General features: G+C 39.3%; 1 protein-coding gene across 3 annotated transcripts in view; it reads left to right on the top strand.

The window, feature by feature from the left end:
- Positions 1 to 2030: 2030 nt before the first annotated feature.
- HNRNPLL (heterogeneous nuclear ribonucleoprotein L like) overlaps positions 2031 to 20725 on the top strand; it is a 39771-nt gene continuing 21076 nt past the window's right edge. The window contains exons 1-4 of one of the 3 annotated variants that reach the window (XM_038561302.1): positions 2031 to 2571; positions 13029 to 13147; positions 18279 to 18516; positions 20173 to 20258. In XM_038561302.1, the coding sequence (XP_038417230.1) occupies positions 2371 to 2571; positions 13029 to 13147; positions 18279 to 18516; positions 20173 to 20258 (644 nt within the window). In that variant the 5' untranslated portion in view covers positions 2031 to 2370. Of the gene's footprint in view, positions 2572 to 9789; positions 9859 to 13028; positions 13148 to 18278; positions 18517 to 20172; positions 20259 to 20725 lie in introns of those variants that run through there. The other 2 variants (XM_038561301.1, XM_038561303.1) reach the window with 2 other exon arrangements.

Here is a 20725-nt window from a genome sequence, read left to right as displayed (position 1 = left end):
ATGGTAGAGTGATTAGCTAGCTAGCATTCTCCTTATCGAAGGACTTGTCACTGAACAACTTATCAGCAATAAGCTCACAGATAACCTGTGGTCAATGTACAGATCGATGTCCTTTAAACAGACTATGTTTCACGTCTTCAGGTTTTTTTTTACTGAGCAGTTTGATGTGACCTATTCCAAAAAAGAACCAAGTTTCATGCTGGTACATATTCCTTCCCACCTTCTGTTAGTAAACAGAGTATAACTGCAAGGTTTCGCAAGGCTGGGTTTCCTTCTGGATTGGCGTGAGACTTGAATTTTAACCTGGTATAATCTAGGAGTTGGAGGTAGGCTTTGAGAATATTTTCACTATCACTATAAAATATTTGGAAAGTTTGGATAAGGCCTTCTTTCTGGCTCTTTTCATTCTTCCCAATGCTCTGTCGGTAATATTTCCTCATGTGGCCAGCACTGCAGCTCCCTCTTTGGTATTTCTTTTGTCTACTTCCATTCTATCTTAATCTAAAAAATAAATTTCTAACATTTTTTTAGTTCTGTCAGTGTACACTTGCAGCTGCACACAAATTTGATTATAAGCTCTATGGTGCTGTGAAAAGCTTGCATTTTTCCCCCCCAAAATGACAGGCAGTGTAAATTATAAAGTAAAAAACAGTGTGTGTTAAAGCACTGCCAGCAATAAATAAAAATGGCTTTTTTGGAGGAAATAACTTTGGAAATGAGGGAGAACAAGGTGGGAGGAGGAAACAATCCACAAGGTTAGGAAAGGAAGAGCCACATTTAGAAGAGCATGGAAGGATAAAGACAATGGAAACACTTAAGGGTCTCTATCCCAGGCAACCCTCCGGGGGTTAAGTCACAGAGGGCAGTTAGGTTGGATTAGATTTGCTAGTTTCTCTCCTGACAGATACTGGACCTTTATTTCCCAAGGACCACTCACTCCGCATTGTTGAGTATCTAACTTATGCCAGGGATCTGCACAGCAGGTGAGGAAAAAAACAAAAAAACAGCACAGTTCGTCTTCAAGCGTTTCTAGTCTTTAAAACAGAACACCCTAAGAGGTGAAGTATAAAGGGCCCTGCAAAAAAGAGAGAGAGAGACAGAGAGAAAGCAGCAAGTAGAAGCTTGGAAGAGTCCTCGGGGCTCCACGAACGAAAGGAGTCCTGGCCCGAGGGAGAAACAGAATTTTCCTAAGTTTCTGTATCTTTCAAAAATAAACGATAACGTTGAAACAGATTCATCAGCCCGAGAGCAAAGGGTTGGGATGAAGGATGACATATCGCACGGAAGATCTAAAACCCAGGAATTTACACACAGCAGTCCCCCCTAAGTGTCAGGAAAGAGAGGCCTAGATGACAAACGCTATCACGGGTCGCACTGACGTCCACCTGCGCCTTGCTAAATGTAGACCGCTGATCTCGAAATATCTAGTGAGGGGCGGGGAGAGGGTGCACCCACTCTCATCCGATTTTGCACACAACAGAGAGGGAGAGAGAGAGAAGCCTACTTTCATGGTTCCAAAAACCCTCTCCTCCCGTCGGCCTCTGTAGTTTTTAAGGGCTGTGCGAGCTCTCTCTGCAGGGAGTTTAGAGGTTTTCCCCACCCTCTTGTCAAGAGAATAAGAGCATTTAAATTAGCGGGAGGGCGGTTAACACCCGCAGCCCCGGCTCCCCTGCACGCCTCGAGGCCCGCTGGGGTTCCCTCCACGCCCGGCTCCGGCGCGCGAGAGAATCCAGCGGCGCTAACGGCCGCCGCGCAGCAACGGCTCCCGGGCAGCGCGCGGCGAGCGTTGCGCGCTCGGGACTCGCAGGCCAGCGGCGAGTCGGCCCGGCGCAGGGAGGAGGGCGGGGCCGAGCCGTGGGCGGCTCTTGACGAACAGTCCGTGCGGCCAATTGGAAGCGCGGTCGACTTTTCCGCCTGCCAATGGGGAGCGGGGCCCAGGCCGGGGGGCGCTTCCCGCGGGCTGCGGCTGGATTCGATCCTGCGCGGCGGCCGCGAGGGCGGGGGCGGAGGCTCGGCCTGGGCGGCGGGGAGCGGATTAGGGGAGGAGGGAAGACCGGAAGCCACGGCCGCGTCCCCATCCTTAGATTCGCTCCCCGGGGCTGGAAGCAGAGACGGAGGAGGAGGGAGAGGCTGAATGTGGGCTCCGTAATAAAGGGGAGCGGCCGCTCCGGAGCCTCCTCCTGGGGCGCCCCCCGCCCCCCGCATCCCGCCCGCCCTCTGCGCCCGCCCGGCTCCCGCGGCCCGCCCGGCAGCGCGGCCCTTCGCTCGAGAGGCTCGGCCAGTGGCGGGGACGGCCGGCGGCGTCCGAGGCCCGCGCCCCGCCGCCACCCCCACCCGCTCGCGCGCCCGCCGGTCCCTCCGGCCGCCGCCATGTCCTCCTCCTCCTCCTCCCCCAGGGAGACCTACGAGGAGGACCGCGAGTACGAGAGCCAGGCCAAGCGCCTCAAGACCGAGGAGGGGGAGATCGACTACTCGGCCGAAGAGGGCGAGAACCGCCGGGAAGCGACGCCCCGAGGCGGGGGCGATGGCGGCGGCGGCGGCGGCGGCGCCGGCCGGAGCTTCTCTCAGCCGGTAACAAAGCGCGGCGCCCCGTCCGCGGTGCCTGGCGGCTCCCGGGGAAGCAGGGCCGGGCGGCGGGGCCCTCCGCGCGCCCGGGGCCCCCTCCCTGCTGCTGCTGCTGCTGCTGCGCGGGGCCGGCCGGGATTAGCCTGTCTGCCCTACCTGTTTCGCGCATCCCGACCGCGAATCCGGCTCCGGCCTGGCCGCAGGCCCCGCGCGCGCGCTCGTCCGCCGGCCCCGAACTCGGGGAGGGGAGCCGGGCGGGCGCGGGCGCGGGGGCGGGGGCGGCGGGGCGGCGTTGCTTGCGCGCCCGGGGGACTCCCGAGCGCCGCTCGAGCGCCGCTTGCTCTTTGTTAGTTCAACTCCGCCGGCGGGCGTCGGCGCGACCCTCGGTCTCCGCCTCCTGCCGCCGAGCCCGCAGCATCCGCGCGCCCGGCTCGGCCGCAGGACGGTTTGCGTGGGTTCGGCCGGGGTCCCTCTCCGCCTGGGCCGCGAGCACAGCCGCCACCCGCTGACAGGTCGCGCCCCGGCGCTCGCACCCCAGTTCTGGAGGTTTAATTTCAAAATGTTCACTCTTGGCAGGCATGGCGCGCGCGTGCATGCCTTTTTCCAAAAAAAAAAGTGTTGGTAAGGTCTTAACACCGCCCTTGTTTTTAAGTAAAATCGTAAAATCGCCTTAGTTCTTCATTGGCCGTTTGCTCGTTGCACATTTGCCCCACGAAAGGAGGAACAGAACTCTGCCTTAAACACACATTCCTGCATTCTTGTTGCTCTTGTTAGCTGGAGGCAGAAGGAATGTGAACAGTCGTCTGGTCCGCAGCTAGTAGTAGTAACTCGGCTTCAGTTGCATGACTTTAAGGAAACAAAGCAAAGCAAGTTGTCGCCCTTTTTTGGGTGCCCTTAAGGGGTCTTAATAATAGCCTAGATGTCCTTCAAACATTTAACACAATTGTGATTTTTTTTTTTTTTTGAAAGGAAACTTTACCTGAAGTTTAAAAGAATTGTGCACACATATTCTACTTAGGATGTTTTCACTTTTTATAAGAGGCGAATTATTTAAGTCTTTAGTAATAGTTTGAATTTTTACGTAAAAAATTCTGGTCAAGTAGTCCGTGTTAGAGTTTCCAAATACCAAACAGGTTTCAACACGTTAGAAAAAAAGGAACTTTTTCTTCTTCTAAATAAATGTCTCCTCCTGGCTAAATAATAGCTTTTGATTTTTGTGCCTAGGTATTTGGAATATTCAGAATGTAACTTGAACATGCGAATAAAAGAAATGCATGTTTTCTTAAAAGTTTCAGTTCAAAGACCATTCCACTGTGGAATTGAAACAGGAATATTGTAACTGATATTTTAGATGGATCTCATGGATCAGTGTATTTCTTTTGCCAAAAGTCTTGAGTTTTTTGCATAGCAGCATGAAATATCTCCCTTCAGTGTCTTGGAAAGATACTTTAATCTGTTTATGAAAAAATTTTTTTTGAAAAATTGATTAAACATTAGGGCAATAGTATTATTTTGGATGTTGGTAAGAAAATAATATATAATTAACATATCCAAAGTGAATTGGATCTGGCAGTGGAAATTGCACTGGGCAAGGCTTGAGGAGAGTCAGAAGTCTTAGCTAGCATACAATCTATGTGCCTTTGGGAAAGTCAGTTAACTACTACTCTTGAATTTGCTTAGTCTGTAAAATATAAAAAGTTGAATCTTTCCATACCTGATGTTGTAGTTCAGTGATTAATGTAATGCCGCTTTTAAATTACCCAGGCAGGAACTAACATATGCAGATTAAGTTAAAAATTCTAATTTTTGTTTATCTTAACAGTTTTGTTTCTTAGGGGAGAGTGAATTGCTTTTATTCAACTGTAGAATGCAATACTGTACTGTGAAATCTAATGAAGGCTTATTTTTCCTGTCTTTAAACTTTTTTATTCGTGTAATTTTTGGTACTATTTTGAAATAATTGCAACTATGGAAACCTGTACATAATAAAATTTTATTAGGATAGACATTCCCTAGATAGAAGTTTAATGTCTAGTGCGTCATCAGCCAGAAATATGATAATTCATCTAACTGAAATGGGTTTGGCTCAACCTCCAGCCATAGAAGAAATAAATACCTGGTGGTCAAACTGTTAAAAACAGTAAACGTAGATTAGATACAATAATAATCAAGCTTTTCCACTCCAGTTGGAGGTTTGTAAGATGCAAAGACTTCAAAGATTTACATTATTTTGCTTTGGATAATTAAGTTTCCATGAGTGCTTTAAAAATGATTAGATTTAAAGACTGCCGTAATTAGGAAAGCAGTGATGGGGCTCCTGGGTGGCTCAATAAATGTCTGACTCTTGATTTCGGCTCAGGTCCTAATCTTAGGGTTGTGAGATCAAGGAGTCCCCCCTCAAGCTCTACGCTGGGAGTCTACTTGTCCCTCTCCCTCTGCTCCTCCCCTCTCGTGTGTGCTCTCTCTCAAATCTTTAAAAAGAAAGAAAATGAGTATTTTTATAAATCCTTATAATTTAAAGATGAATTGATCATTGTGAATGATCATGTTGTTTTAAGGTGTATAGACAAATGAGTTAGGAAAAGAAGAAATGAATTTGGATATGAGAAATAAGATACTTTAGATTTATGGCTTCTTGTACTTAATTTGAAGATCAAAAATTCCTAGAGTGTTTCATATCCACTTGACTGCATTGTTGCACAAAGCTGGATTATGGAGGTTTGTGCTATGTATTATACAATTACTTTATTCTTGTAGAGTGAGTAGTCTTAAATTTAGCAGTCATGACCTTCAAGATCATATTAATGGTACATTTCTGTATCTGCTTTATTTTTTTAAAAGATTGTTTATTTGAGAGAGAGTATAAGAGAGAGAAAGCAGAGTATGAGGGGATAGGCAGAGAGAGAGGCAGGAGCAGACTCCCTGCTGAGCAGGGAGCCTGATGTGGGGGCTCAAATCCTAGGACCCTGGACCATGACCTAAGCCAAAGATAGATGCCCAACCAACTGAGCCTCCCAGGCACCCCTGTATCTGCCTTTTTTTTTTTTTTTTTTTTTTTAAGATTTATTTATTCGTGAAAAGCACAGAGAGAGAGAGAGGCAGAGGGAGAAGCAGGCTCCCTACAGGGAGCCCCATGTGGGACTCGATTCCCAATCTAGAGATCACACTCTGAGCCGAAGGCAGATGCTCAACCGCTGAGCCACCCAGGCATTCATATCTGCTTACTTTTAAAAAAGCAGTTTGACTTACAAATATTAGGACTTTACTTGGCAAAACCAGTTGAGGAATTAAATTGGGAGATTACATAGAAAAGATCTTTTATAAAAGACTGGTATCAAAAAACATTTATAGAGTGCTAATTCATTTTGGAGGCTTTTAAATTTTTCATTCACTGTATTGTGCCGGTGAGTAAACAGGCAAATCAGATTGTTAAAGTGGTTTGTTTGCTGATGTGAGAATTTATTTCTCAACTTTTTAATAAATAGACTTACAAGATGGCAAAATGCCAAGATAAAAATGTAGATCCTAAGATTTCCTAGTGATATATATCATATAGAGAATCTAGTTTGAATTTATGATACACTACTATACTTTAAGGATCTGAATTACAAAGATGCATAGGAATATTATGATGGCTTGTTGGATGAATGTGGGATGGGAGAGGAGATGAGGTCACTTTGTTAGCTTAGCTCCCACAGGAAAAGTTTAGAGGCTGACAGTGAGCATGGTAACTATACCCTGGGCAATAAAAAAGTTAAAGGATGTGTGCCCTGGAGGGAAGTGCCAAAGTCTTGAGGCTTCTATAGCAATAGTGTTCCCTGTCTCCTTTAGCTAAGCTGCTGTAGTAGCGTGAGGATTTTCTGGCCTGATATTAGGAAAGAAGTGAAAAGTAGTAGATTTTACTATCTTTTTTTTTTTTTTTTTTTTTAAAGATTTTATTTATTCATGAGAGACACAGAGAGGCAGAGACAGAGAGAGAGAAGCAGGCTCCCCGAGGAGGGGAGCACCATGTGGGACTCTGATCCCAGGACTCCAGGACCACACCCTGAGCTGGAGGCAGATGCTCAATTGCTGAGCCACCCAGGCGTCCCTGCTATCTTTTGGTTTTAACAAGTGACTATATTTCATCATGTTAGTACATAACAGTGAAAAGAGCTGTTAATAGAGCCATAAGCCCAACCAAGGCAGTTGTCTTGGATCTGCTACCAACATGCTTTGTGACTTAACCTCTCTGGAACTCAACTATCACATGGGGAGGTTGGATTAGATGATCACTGTGATCTCTTAATTCATCAAAAAACAATACTTGAGCACCTTTTGTGTGCTAGATGCTATTCTCACTGATGGGGATATAAGAAAAAAAATTACATATCTAAAAATCTGTGATTCTACATCTTTAGTACTTCTTTTTTTTGCCTCTATGAAATTGGATACAACTTTCAAAGCTTGCAGTTGCAGCCACAGCAACAGTTCAGGTGAGCTTAAGCAAAACAAAAAGTTGGCAGACGTGGGGAATTTTACTGGCCCATGTAACTGGAAAGCCAAGTTGTGGTGGTGGTTTCAGGCATGGCTGGATCTAGGGATTTAGGTGATGTCATTGTGACTTCATTCTGTGTGCTTTATATCTTCTGTGTAGTTATAAAGCTAGACTTACATTCTTAGCGCTAGCAAATAGAGAACACTCTCTTCCTCAGTGTCCATATGTATCCCTTCTGATCAACACTTTTAATCTTTGTTCTCCCTGCATCTAATCACTGGGCTACCTCAGAAATTGGGCAGGCATGATTGTGTGATTGAGAACACTGGTGGAATAACAAGAGTTCCAAGTGTGTGCGTGTGTGTATGTGTTTAACTAGAAGAAGGGGACGGGGCTCTAGGTAGGCAACCCAAATAATTTCTACTACACGAGCAAAATGAAGATTTTTTTAAAAAGTTATTTGAGTACGGCTGTTCTTTTTAATCATAGCTCTGTTATGTGATCAAATGTACCTAAAAACTTTAGATAAGAAAATTAAAGGGTTTCCCATATTTTGGATCTGCTGTATTTCTTTAAAAAAAAGAAAAGAAAGGGGCCCCTCGGCTCAGTCAGTTAAGTGTTTAACTCTTGATTTTGGCTCAGGTCATCATCTCAGGGTGGTGGGCTCCTGCAGCCCTCTTAAGATTCCCTATACTGACCTGCCCTTCCCCCCACTTCACTTCCTCTCTAAAAAAAAAAAAAAAGAAGAAAAAAGTAAAGAGGTGTAATTTATTTAGTAAGAAAAATTATGTAGTTAACTCTAAGCATAGTGTGAATTAAAAAATATTTGCAGCTGCCCCTTAAAACCCCTTTGTCTTTTGTTTGTATGAAGTATCCAAAGTAAAAGAAATATAAATATCTATTGATTGTGTTTTTTTTTAATGTTGATAAATTCTAATTCATCCAGAGAATGATTACCAGCATGGAAAAGACATTTGAAATCACGTTATAAGAGGAATGACAGAAGAATCTGGAGCTGTGTAGCCTGAAGGGTATATTTAGGTGTAATTTGAACAATCATTACAAATATTTGGAAGGTTGTCATGTAGAAAAGGGAAATGTAGATAAGGGTAGGGGGTGCCATTTAATATTTCTTGAACTCTTGTTAAATAACTATATCAGGGTAGGGGGTGCCATTTAATATTTCTTGAACCCTTGTTAAATAACTATATCTTGCAACTATGCTAGACATTTTATATTTGTTGTCCCATTTATTGTAATCTTATGTGATCAGAGTTTTTTTTTTTTTAGTAGTGAAACTGAAGCTCAAAAAGTTAATTAGTCTAAGATCACTGAGCCAATGAATGTCCAAAGATTCAGACGCTGGTCTGACTTCAAAGGTCATTTTGGATACAAAACTATGGAGAGACAGATTTGGATGCATATTGTGAAGAATTTTCTAAAGATTTAATGGATTGTCTCATGAGTAGTATGTTTCCTGTCATTGGAGGTGTGTAAGGAGAAGCTAGATAATCTCTTGGCAGTTGTTCTGTGTCTGGTGTTGGGGACTGAATTATTGAATTTGAGGTTGGTCTTTTTTTTAATCCTCTAACTATATAAGAGGGCAGAAGAGGGTTGTTCAGCTGCTGTTTAGCATTTCTTGTGTTGTTAAACATGTGTTGTGCATGAAGATGTTGGGAAAACAAAGCCTAATAAGGATGTTGTGCCTGGCCTTTACTGGTTTATAATTTATAATTGTTGCTTTACTATGTGAAGAGACGTTATGGGCCCTTCCTAGTCCTCTCAGGACTCTCAGGTAGAAGCTTCATCTATACTCTCCTGAGCTTCCCTTCTCTTCAATAGAGCATGGTCTTCAATCAGCAGTAGTCAAAATTAGCACTTAAAGTTGGTATTATTAGAGTTGGTACTTGAGATAGCCTTCACGGGACTGAGAGTTTGGAATGGTTATGACTAGACTGGTCTGTAGCCTGCAAAGGGAAAAAATAATGCCTCCGTTATAGTTGACAAAGTTTGGCTAAAGAAGGGATAGGGTGATAAAAAAAAAAGGTATATGTAAAGTGCAGCAATGGCTTCATTTGCTGAGTGCTACTTGAATTACTGTTTTTAGTCTGATAAGTAATCGACAAATAGATCAGGAGGGAATCTAGATAACTAAATATTTGAAATGGAAAGACTGGACTTCTGTATGAGAAAGGTTTAAAAAAAACTGAACTGGAGAAGACATGATCAAAATGTAAATACATGGGTAGGGTAAATAATATTTATTTACCAATTTAGAAATTAGATTCATAGTATGATGCTTTAAAGAGGTAATTTTAGGGTAAGTAAAAGAAGTTGTACAGATGATTTCAGATTTCTTATCACCAGTGTATAGCATAGCTAGAGATAAGAAAATACTGATTTGAGAAAAGTTTTAGGGGGCGCCAGGGTGGGCTCAGTAGGTTAAGCAACTGACTCTTGATTTTGGCTTGGGTCATGATCTCAGGGTTGTGAGATTGAGTCCCACATCCGGCTCTGCTGTGCTGAGTGTGGAGCCTACTTAAGATTTTGCCCCTTCTTCCCCTGCTTGCTGCACATATGCTCACACACCTGTGCGCACACACTCTCTCTTTTTTTAAAAAAAACCCAAAACAAAAAACAAAAAAACAAAAGGGGGGCGTGTGAAAATATTGTTTGAAAAGATGTCACTAATATATTGATTGGTTTTATATTTGGAAACAATCCCAGGGTTTTTTTTTCCTTTTTTTTTATTTAAACAAAGGATGAAAAAATGTGAAGTTCAAGAAAAGAGATCTAAAGATTGGAGAACTATCAAGGTAGATAAACTCATGAATGGAAGATTCATTAGTGGGGATAAGAGAAATGCAAGGGGGATATGATATATTTTCTGCCTTGAAGTTGAGATAATTGTATCTTCCCCCTAAGTATGTTTAATAGCATTAAAAAATAGTATTTTTTAAAAATGTTTTTTTAATAGCCTTTGCCAAATCTTTTTTTAAAGATTTTATTTATTCATGAGAGACAGAGAGAGAGAGAGAGGCAGAGACATAGGCAGAGAGAGAAGCAGGCGCCATGCAGGGAGCCCAGCCCGATGGGGGACTCCATCTTGAGACTCCAGGATCATACCCTGGGCCGAAGGTAGATGCTCAACCGTGAGTCACCCAGGCGTCCCTATTTAATTGCTTCCAGCTTCAGAAGAATGACTTAAGTCTTGAACTGTTCCATTTAGAAAACAAATTAAATAATAATATATTAACAGCAGTTATTTTTGAGGGATTTTAAAAAATTGGTCCTATAATCCACTTCTTTGTGAGAAGATCAATTTGAAAATAGTCATATTTTTTACCATTATATTCAAGGTAGTGGTTATCCATGATGGGAAGGGAGGTAGGAGACATATTCAGATGATTGGTAGTGTTTTATTTGTTAAACCGGGTGGTGAATTAATGACTACATTGTTCTTCATACCTTATTGTAGACCTTAAATATTATATAATAAAATAATTTTCCAATTTTTTATTATGGGAAATAATCCAATTACATATGCCCTTTACCTAGTTCTTAACATTTTGCCATTTGAGATTTTATCTCTGTACATGTATATCCATACTCATATACATTTTTCCCCCTAAACTGTGAAAGTAAGTTGCACACATCATGACAATCCATCCCTAAATATATCCCAGCTTTCCTAAGAATAAGGATATTCTTTTCACATCAACATTACCATTATCATAATGGTACCTAAGACAATAAATAGTTCTGTTACATAATATAATATCCTATCTGTATTTAAATTTCTCCAATTGTCCTTAAAATATCTTTCATAGCAGTTTTTATCTGTTATAAAATGAAGACTAAGGTATTACCTTTGATTGTTGTCTCTCTTTAGTCTTAATCTAAGATCTTCCACTATTTTTTCATGCTAACTTTTTGAAGAGCCTTGGCCAATGTAGTTTTCCTTTGCACATTTACCTTCGCCAACTGATTTTTAAGGACCGAGATGACTGTCTTATTTCTTGAAGTTTACTGTTGCATTATTTTTAGAGTAAAATTTGTTAACTTAAACTTTAAATATATGTATGGTTTAGAGCTTTTTTTCTGAATTGTTGTCCAGTTATATTTAGTAGCTTATTGATGTTAAGGTACATTTGGTTATTGAACTTTACTTGGGCAGAGTTCATTTAAGGTTGTTAATAGAGTGTTTGGTTGCATAGTATACAATCAGAATTATTCCTTTCAAACTTAGTGGTGTATAATGAATATCTACTTGACCATAGAAAAGACTCAGCATAAGCAATTCAAATGAAATTCCAAGTTATTAGTATTTGGAGAGGACTGAATTTATTTGTTGAATTTGACAATAGTGTAAGAGAGTGGGATCCCTGGGTGGCGCAGCGGTTTGGCGCCTGCCTTTGGCCCAGGGCACGATCCTGGAGACCCGGGATCGAATCCCACATCGGGCTCCCGGTGCATGGAGCCTGCTTCTCCCTCTGCCTATGTCTCTGCCTCTCTCTCTGTGTCTCTCTGTGACTATCATAAATAAATTTAAAAAAAAATTAAAAAAAAATAGTGTAAGAGAGTAGTCCCATGGTTAATTTATATATTTAAATCAGCTCTTTAAACCATGATGTAACTTTTTTATTGGCAGGGCACTAGACTGTTATATTTTTCTAACAGTCTTTATAGTAAAGAGAAATTGGTGAATATTTTAAACTAGCCATAAAGAGATTTAGTTTTCTTAACATGATTCTTAAGTTTTAAAGGGAAAACATTTGTGCTTTTAGGTTAGTCTGTAAGAGAAAAAAGCTTTTTATTTAATAGATTTTTTTTCTGTGTGTATGGATCATATATGGAAGTCATTTCTGAAGTGATGTAAGAGAGATGCCCAGTGGCTAGTTGTTAATACAGATTTTTGTCTTAATAGAACTTGACTAAGCAGGTGAGAAAGCTGTTTTCATTTACAAAGTAATTATTATTATTTTTAAAAATATTTTATTTATTTATTCATGAGAATGCACAGAGAGGAGAGAGAGAGAGGCAAAGACACAGGCAGAGGGAGAAGCAGGCTCCATGCAGGGAGCCTGACCTGGGACTTCATCCAGGGTCTCCAGGATCACACCCTGGGCTTCAGGCAGCGCTAAACTGCTGAGACACCGGGGCTGCCCAAGTAATTCTTAAATATAGTCCGTTTACTTACATTTAAAACTGTCTGCTGGGTGTACTCCAAGACATACAGTACTCTAGAAGCCCTGGGAGGCTTGCATTTTTGAGTGATACTTGTTTGTCAATAGAGAGGTACCTTGTATAAATGTGATTGTACTGCTTAAGTAAGTAACTTCAAATTATAGTGGGACTAGGTAACCAATTAAGAACAAAAGAGGATATAAATAAAGTTTATAATCTTTATGTTAAAGAAACATTTAAAATTAAAATGTTTTGTTCATTTGGACTACTTGAGATTTTGATTTTATGGACGTGAAACTATAAAATTATGAGTATAACATATAATTCCAGTCATAGCATACTTCGTATCTGCTAAAATTTTTTTGGAGATTGAAGTTGAAATAAGTTATTATGTTGTACTTATTAGAGAATCCTACCTTTTAAGAAATCAAAATTTTCATGCCAAACATTTAATTGATGATTTTATTCTTAGGTCCTTTTGCTAACTTGTGAATGCAGTTTGGTTTGGATTTTTTTTTTAATGTTTGCTTTTTAATGCAGAATTGAATTTACCAAAATGCAATTTAGACTTTTAAAGTTTTTAACTAGGTGTGCATGGGTGGCTCAGTTGGTTAAGCGCCTGCCTTTGGCTCCTGGTGGTCCTGGGGGATCCTGGGGGATCCTGCTCAACAAGGAGCCTGCTACTCCTTCTCCTTTGGCCCCTGCTCTTGTGTGCGTGCGTGTAGTGCTCTCTTTCTCTCAAATAAATAAGATCTTTTAAAAATGAAGTTTTTAACTAGAAATTATTTTCTCTTGCTAGGAGGCAGGTGGAAGTCATCATAAAGTTTCTGTTTCACCTGTTGTCCATGTTCGAGGACTCTGTGAATCTGTGGTGGAAGCAGACCTTGTGGAGGCTCTGGAGAAATTTGGGACAATATGGTAAGGCTCATAGGGACTTTGTGCAGATTGAAAACAGTATGGTAAAACAAGCCTTGCTTGCCTGCTACAATCCTTGATGTTTAACCATAATTTATATTAAGTTTGCCTGTGAGTGTATTTCCTTAGAACCCTTTGAGCTTCTTATTTTTAACCTTCTGGGATGATGCATGGATGTATTTTTGTGGATCCATGCTTGCCTCTCACTCCGCAGCCAGGTGTTGTATGTAAAATAGATTATGACATCTTTCATCTGATTTTCAAATGAGTCCATGATTCCTTGTTAAACACTGCTTTAATGTTTAAACGAGTTGATTACACTCTTCATCTTTAGAGTTTTAAGTAGTGGTACTTAAAAACTGATTTTTTGTTGTTATTTATTTTGGAATTTTTAAGAATTAATTGGCAAGTAAAAGTGGGTAGATTAAGGGTAGGCATTATTTGCTTAGGTGTGTTGCTATGAGTTCTTAAGCAGATCATGAGCTGTCAGTGTTTTATCCTAGTTTGTTTTATTTTTGTGTTTTGTATTCACTCAGGGTCCTCTTTTCTCTTCCCACAGCTGGTGTGTGCTTAAGAATATTGACTTAAGTGAAAACATAATCAGAAAAGTGAATCTGTTGCCAAAAATAGACACTCAAAAAGTCTTTCTAAATTATTTTTGGAGTATGCCGGGCTGTTGTTCTCTTCTTAGTATGGATAGTCTAGATTTGATTTTATTATTTTTTCCTTGGTGAATATGTTTGGGGTTTTGGTTATAGGCCTTAGAAACACAGACTAACTCAAAATACAGAAACAGCAGAGAAGTTTCAGTATATTTACAGAGATAAATCGGTTGCTTGATTGCTTCCATCTTATAAAATGTGATGTGGAGTTCTGAGTATTGAATGGATGTATAAATAAATGGTGAGAGATTGATCAGACATGTCCAACGGAAAGGAATCATTGCTTCAAAGGAGTAGGAGTAGTGTTAGGTGACACCTTCTGTCATCTTTTTTATTAATTTTTTTGATGACCATGTTATAAAGAGGTGGATGACTTGGCAAACCTGTTATCCTCAACTTATGTACCTCAGAAACTACAGTTATATATTGTTTATTCTTGGAGGTACAAATTGGCAATCCACAGGGCAGAAGAAAGCCCATTTCTTAAAGTGTCATTTTAAGTGGATATTGGAAATAAGTTTGTCTGGAGCTTTATATATTGAAGCAAACCTCTTAGACCTTGCTTAGACTTGCATGTTTGCTCTAGACTAACCCTATGGATTGCATCATCCCATGGAGTTAGAAAGAGATGGTTATTTCTGGGCTTATTTTTTCTTCTATTCTTTTATATTGGGCTTTTAAAGTTATTTCCTTAAAGTGAAGAAATACTGAAGCAATGTCCGAAAACAAGCTGGTGAGCAAATACTGGTGGAAACTTTAGAGAAATAATAACTGTATTGATATTTTGATGTTAATTATGACCATGACCTGAATGTTGGGCCTTAAAGAAATAAGACTATTTGTTGAAGTTGGTTAGTTATTTGAATCCCTTTTGAGTGGCCTATTTTTAGCCTGTATACTTTTTGATACTTAGTCCATGATAAAGTGTTTTATATGTGAATGTAATTCAGTTAATTTGCATTCTGCCTTCAGGATTGGTAGTTTTGTGGGTAAAAAGTTGCAAAATAATTGGAAAAATTAGTGTATAATTAAAAGTTTAATTGGGATAAATATGTGTGATAGGAGTTTTATTTATATGCAATGATCTTGAATAAGATGGCAGCTGTTAAAGCTGAAAGAACCTTGAAATAGCCTCCAGCGAGGAGTAGGTATTTTACTTCAAATGTTGCATTTATAGAATCTTTCTCTGTTTATTTCTTTAGTGGTGTGTGTGGGATTATAAGATTATATAGAAGCTGCACATATTAAAAGGATGTGTCACTAAGTTCAACACATAGTAAGTTTACGCCTAAAAACTAGATGTGTAGGAAAGAAGTTTAGGAGAAAGTATAAGATGTTGAGAATGGTTGTGTCAGTATAATAAAATTCTATTTTTGTCTTTATTCTTTAGTGTATTCATGTGTTAGGATCAAAATAATATTTAAAAATCTATACTGAGGGGCAGCCTGGCTGGCTCAGTGGTTTGGCACCGCCTGCAGCCTGGGGTGTGATCCTGGAGACCCAAGATCGAGTCCCGCGTCGGGCTCCCTGTGTGAAGCCTGCTTCTCTCTCTGCCTGTGTCTCTGCCTCTCTCTCTGTGGGTCTCTCATGGATAAATAAATAAAATCTTAAAAAAAAAAAATCTATACTGAGTCTCTCTTTCTCCCTTTCCCCCTTCCATTAAAGGAGAGGATGCTATGTATAATTAGCTACATTGGTTTAAAATTTTAAAACAAAACTTTTGGGACCTAATTTGTATAATAAATCTTTTGCTTCCTTCTGTTTTTATTTAAAAATTAGTAAATGTGTTTTGAGTTATAAGTTGAAAGCACTGACCCTACCATGTCCTTAGGCCTTTTACTTTTTTATTTTCTTTGTTCTTCCAATCTTCCTCATATTAATGCTTTTAAAGGTTTCTTACAAATTACATGCCCAATACTTTAGGTGCATTCTAAAAATATCTGCTATCTGCAATATTCTAATTTCTTCTTCTTTATCTCCACATGATGCCACTTCTTAACTTTTTTTTTTTTAAGATTTATTTATTCATGAGAGACCTAGAGAGGCAGAGACACAGGCAGAGGGAGAAGTAGGCTCCCCGCAGATAGCCCAGTGGTGGGACTTGGGACTCAGGATTCATTCCGGATCCTGGGATCAGGCCCTGAGCCAAAGGCAGATGCTCAACCACTGAGCCACCCAGGCATCCTGCCACTTCTCAACTTTTAAATCTCTAGCTCACTTAGTTTAGTTACAGAAGGCAGTTTTACTATGACCATGTCTAAAATAGGCCAATAAAGAATTTATTTTCGAACTTTTATAATTTCCTGTGCTAAAGAATAAAAAGGCATTATTATTATTTTTTAAGATTTTATTTATTCATGAGAGACACAGAGAGAGAATCAGGACATAGGCAGAGGGAGAAGCAGGCTCTCCACAGGGAGCTCAATATGGGACTTAGTCCCAGGAACCCAGGATCATGACCTGAGCCAAAGGCAGACGCTCAACTACTGAGCCACCCAGGCGTCCATAAAAGGGCATTATTAACATATTTACTTGGTAATACCATTTATTCAACCAACTTTTTTTGTTTTTTTTGTGAGAGGAGAATGTTTATTCTTTAATTTCTTTAGCGTAGTCCTGATTCCAGGGTTTTCTATTTTTTGTATGCAAGACTTGAGAACTTCAGCCAGAAGTTTCTAAAAGGAATGTTTCCCTCCTGGGATTTATATTTTGCATTCATGATTGGTAAATCTTTAATTTCCGGCAGCCCCGGTGGCGCAGTGGTTTAGTGCCGCCTGCAGCCTAGGGCGTTATCCTGGAGACCCTGGATCGAGTCCCATGTCAGGCTCTCTGCATGGAGCCTGCTTCTCCCTCTGCCTGTGTCTCTGCCTCTCTCTCTCTCTCTCTCTGTGTCTCTATGAATAAATAAATAATCTTTAAAAAAGTCTATTATTTCTGTATTGTTTAATTTGAAACAGTGTGGGTGGGTAGAGCTAGCAAGCTTCATAGACCAGCAAATATTGATTGAATGCCTGTTAATGTGTCTGCTCTGTTTCTAAATTCCCAAGGATTTGAAGATGAATGAAGCAAGGCAAGCAGTTTGTATGCAGTAACATAATCTTGACAACAATCCTTCCAAGTTTTATAAATGAGGAAGCTGAAAATCATAAGAAATTACATAATTTGGGGATCCCTGGGTGGCGCAGTGGTTTGGCGCCTGCCTTTGGCCCAGGGCGCGATCCTGGAGACCCGGGATCGAGTCCCACATCGGGCTCCCGGTGCATGGAGCCTGCTTCTCCCTCTGCCTGTATCTCTGCCTCTCTCTCTCTCTCTGACTATCATAAATTAAAAAAAAAAAAATAAAATAAAAAAATTACATAATTTGCCAGGCCACAAAATAAACCATTTGCCAGTTTCTAAAGGATAGCAGTAGGTCTGGATGCTTGATTGAGAAGCAGTGCTGTCACTGAGTACCTGACCTGATGGTTTTTTTTTTCCTGCAGCCTTCTGTTATTATAAAACCATAATTGTATTTTAAATATTTTTAAGGTGTTCTTGTGAATAGAGGGCATATTGTTTCCCCTGGTGTAATCCACGTGCTTTGATTTCTTTGTTCCCTTCTTCCCTTCATTGCTTTATTTTTCATTTGGTGTACTAAAATATGTTCCTTCCCAAGAGTATACAGTGAAATGTAAATAATACCACCTTCTTGCTCATAGGCAACCGCAGTTACCATAATCTAGTGAGTATCTTTTCATGGATTAATTTTTTTTTTTTTAAAGATTTCATTAGAGAGAGGCAGAGACACAGGCAGAGGGAGACTCAGGCTCCATGCAGGGAGCCCGATGTGGGACTCAATCCCAGGACTCCAGGATCGCTCCCTGAGCTTAAGGCAGATGCTCAACCACTGAGCCACCCAGGCATCCTAGATTCTTTAATATTTAAAAATATTTTGGAGATCATTTATTTGTATGAAATTTGGTTGGTTTGGAGTTGCTTTCATGTATCTTTTGGTTCCCTTGTTTTTAGTAAGATAAATGAAAGTATATAGTCATTTCTTAATTATTAGTGTGAGCACTTATTTATTTAGAAAATTCAATAGGGGTAGTTTCTGTTGTTAAGGGTCCCATCTGCTACTCTACAGTTTTATTCCTATTGGTTTCTATATCTCTCTATTTTCTAATACTGCTTTGGCAGCCTGAAGAATAAAATGGGGCGGTGTCATTAATGACTGATAACAGACTTGTGCTTGAGAAGGGCCAAAGATGGACAACCTTTCAGTCATAGGATAAGTTTTCAAATATGAATCATCTGCCTGGTGTACCACAATTTATTTGGATGATTTAATAATTGATGAAAACTGGATATATATAGTAAAGAATACTAATCTGTATTATTTCACACATTTTTATTAAAGTCTACTTTTTCTTGATTGAGAATAACAGCAACTGAATTTATTATATTTGGATATTCTTTCCCAATCTGCCTTTCAGCTATGTTATGATGATGCCATTTAAACGGCAGGCTCTAGTGGAGTTTGAAAACATAGATAGTGCCAAAGAATGTGTGACATTTGCTGCGGATGAACCTGTGTACATTGCTGGTCAACAGGCTTTTTTCAACTATTCTACAAGCAAGAGGATCACTCGGCCAGGAAATACTGATGATCCATCAGGAGGCAACAAAGTTCTTCTGCTATCAATTCAGAATCCTCTTTATCCAATTACAGTGGTATGTATTTTAGGATAATAAGCTAAATTAAAAATGATTTTGAAAATTGCTTCTGGAGTGACTTAGTTTTCTTCACTGCCTTCTAGATATTTAAAAATAGTGTTTTTAAAAGGATTATTAAGATGAATCTTAATTTTGACTATCATGTAACAAACAGATTTTGAGCACTGAAGCTGAAAAGGTCAGATATGCAGTTGTCACAATTAAATAAGCACATTTTAGATTTTGTACATTCAGCATCAGTGTTAACTCTGTTTTGGATAGGGAATTAGACTTGTTAGAAATGACCAAGAAACTTCTCTCACTCATGTGCAAGCACAATTGTTAAGGGCAACTACTAAGAAAGGACAGAAGCCCGAAGATGTATATATCATTTTAAGTGGTTTGAGATCATGTATTAAAAACCTGTCTGAGGGATCCCTGGGTGGCGCAGCGGTTTAGCGCCTGCCTTTGGCCTAGGGTGCGATCTTGGAGACCCAGGATCCAGTCCCACGTCGGGCTCCCAGTGCATGGAGCCTGCTTCTCCCTCTGCCCGTGTCTCTGCCTCTCTCTCTCTCTCTCTCTCTGTGTGACTATCATAAATAAAAAAAACAACAAAAAACAACAACAACAAAAAAAACCTGTCTGATTTACTTAAAATTCTGTCATACCCTTTAAAAAAAGTGATATTAGCAGAATTTATATAAAGGATTCATGTCCTGAATCAGTTAAGTTTTTTACTCCATAGTCACATGCTGTTTCATAATAAATCAGTGACAAGGGAACTTTATTTTTGTGATGAATAGAGTATCACAGTAAGGGAAGCTTCACTTGGTATGATTTCTAGTAAGGGTATGTGATATTGGGACATAAAGCATAAGATACTATTTAAATTTTACTAGATATTATTTACCTCTGTAATACTTCTAGACTTATTAATAAGCAGTATCAATATAGTTCTAGTATTTTGTGTTTGAGGAAAAAGAACAAATCTGATCTAGTACAAGTACTCTCATTGGTTTATGGTTGTATTCCTAGTACCTAATGGTGCCACCATGTAATTGTAGATGCTCAAGAAATTTCTTGACAGCTGAAGAGTTGTTGTTAAGTGGGTATTTTAGTTCTTTATTATTTAATTCAGGGATCTTGTTTGTTGATATCTAACATTGTATAAATGATCTTCCCAGAGTCTTGTCTCTGTATAGTCATCCCTTAAAAAATGAATACCAAGTTGATCTGTTACTACTTCTTTTTTTTTTTTTTTAAGAAGTAGTAACACTTCTTAATAAGTATTTATTACTATAATTTAAGGGATCATAAAACATTTCAGAATCACATTTGGAAAATGAAACATATATTAATTGATTATAGGTTGGTTTTATTGTGTATTGTCAGACGTTATTTTAGGTACCTGTGAAATAGGAATCAAGTATTTATTTAGGAGATAAAATAGGTTACAGTCCTTTTGAAATGTTTCATTGTAATTTTTTTAATGTTAGATATACTGTATGGGTGAGGAAATAATTTAGAAGTGTAACAGTTTTTAAAAGTTTAATAGTAATGAATAGAAATGACATCTTGACAAGTTTTTTTTTTTAAGTTGAAAAAGGTATAGTATAACTTTCTTGTTTTTCCAAATATAAAATGTGAAGAAATCTTGTTTTCTTTCCTTCATAGGATGTTTTATATACTGTATGCAACCCTGTTGGAAAAGTACAGCGTATTGTTATATTCAAGAGAAATGGGATACAAGCAATGGTTGAATATCCTTTACTTATAAATTTTTTTTATTGATGTATAGGAATGCTGTGTAATGTGCTCTTGTTTTCCCTTTATAATTTCTAGACAAGTGGTATTCTCCACTCCTCTCCCCCAAACTACTTTAGATTTAAACAATGAAACTGCAGTACTTACAGATAAGAATACCTTGCTACCTAAAAACATTCTAGTGCTGCATCTCCAGAGTGTGCTTTGTCTTTTTTTAATGGGGAAAAAATGTTTGATAATATGTACATTTGTACCTTTCTAAAATGTGAACTTCTCCTTAAAATAAGTAGTTTGAAAGTACCAAAACTTTATAGAGTTGATAATATAAAACTCTTCTTACCTTTTTTTGTTGAATTTTTTAAATGGTCATAGTTTATGTAAGAATTTTTCATTGTTAAATTTGTTAATTGTTGAGTAAAAGGTGCAAGTTGCAAAATACTACGTATTGTATAATGCCATGTAA

This window comes from Canis lupus, chromosome 17, assembly GCF_011100685.1.
Source record: "Canis lupus familiaris isolate Mischka breed German Shepherd chromosome 17, alternate assembly UU_Cfam_GSD_1.0, whole genome shotgun sequence".
NCBI classification, from domain to species: Eukaryota; Metazoa; Chordata; class Mammalia; order Carnivora; family Canidae; genus Canis; species Canis lupus.
The sequence above is the reverse complement of the archived record's forward strand: the minus strand, read 5'-3'. Positions and strand labels throughout refer to the sequence as shown.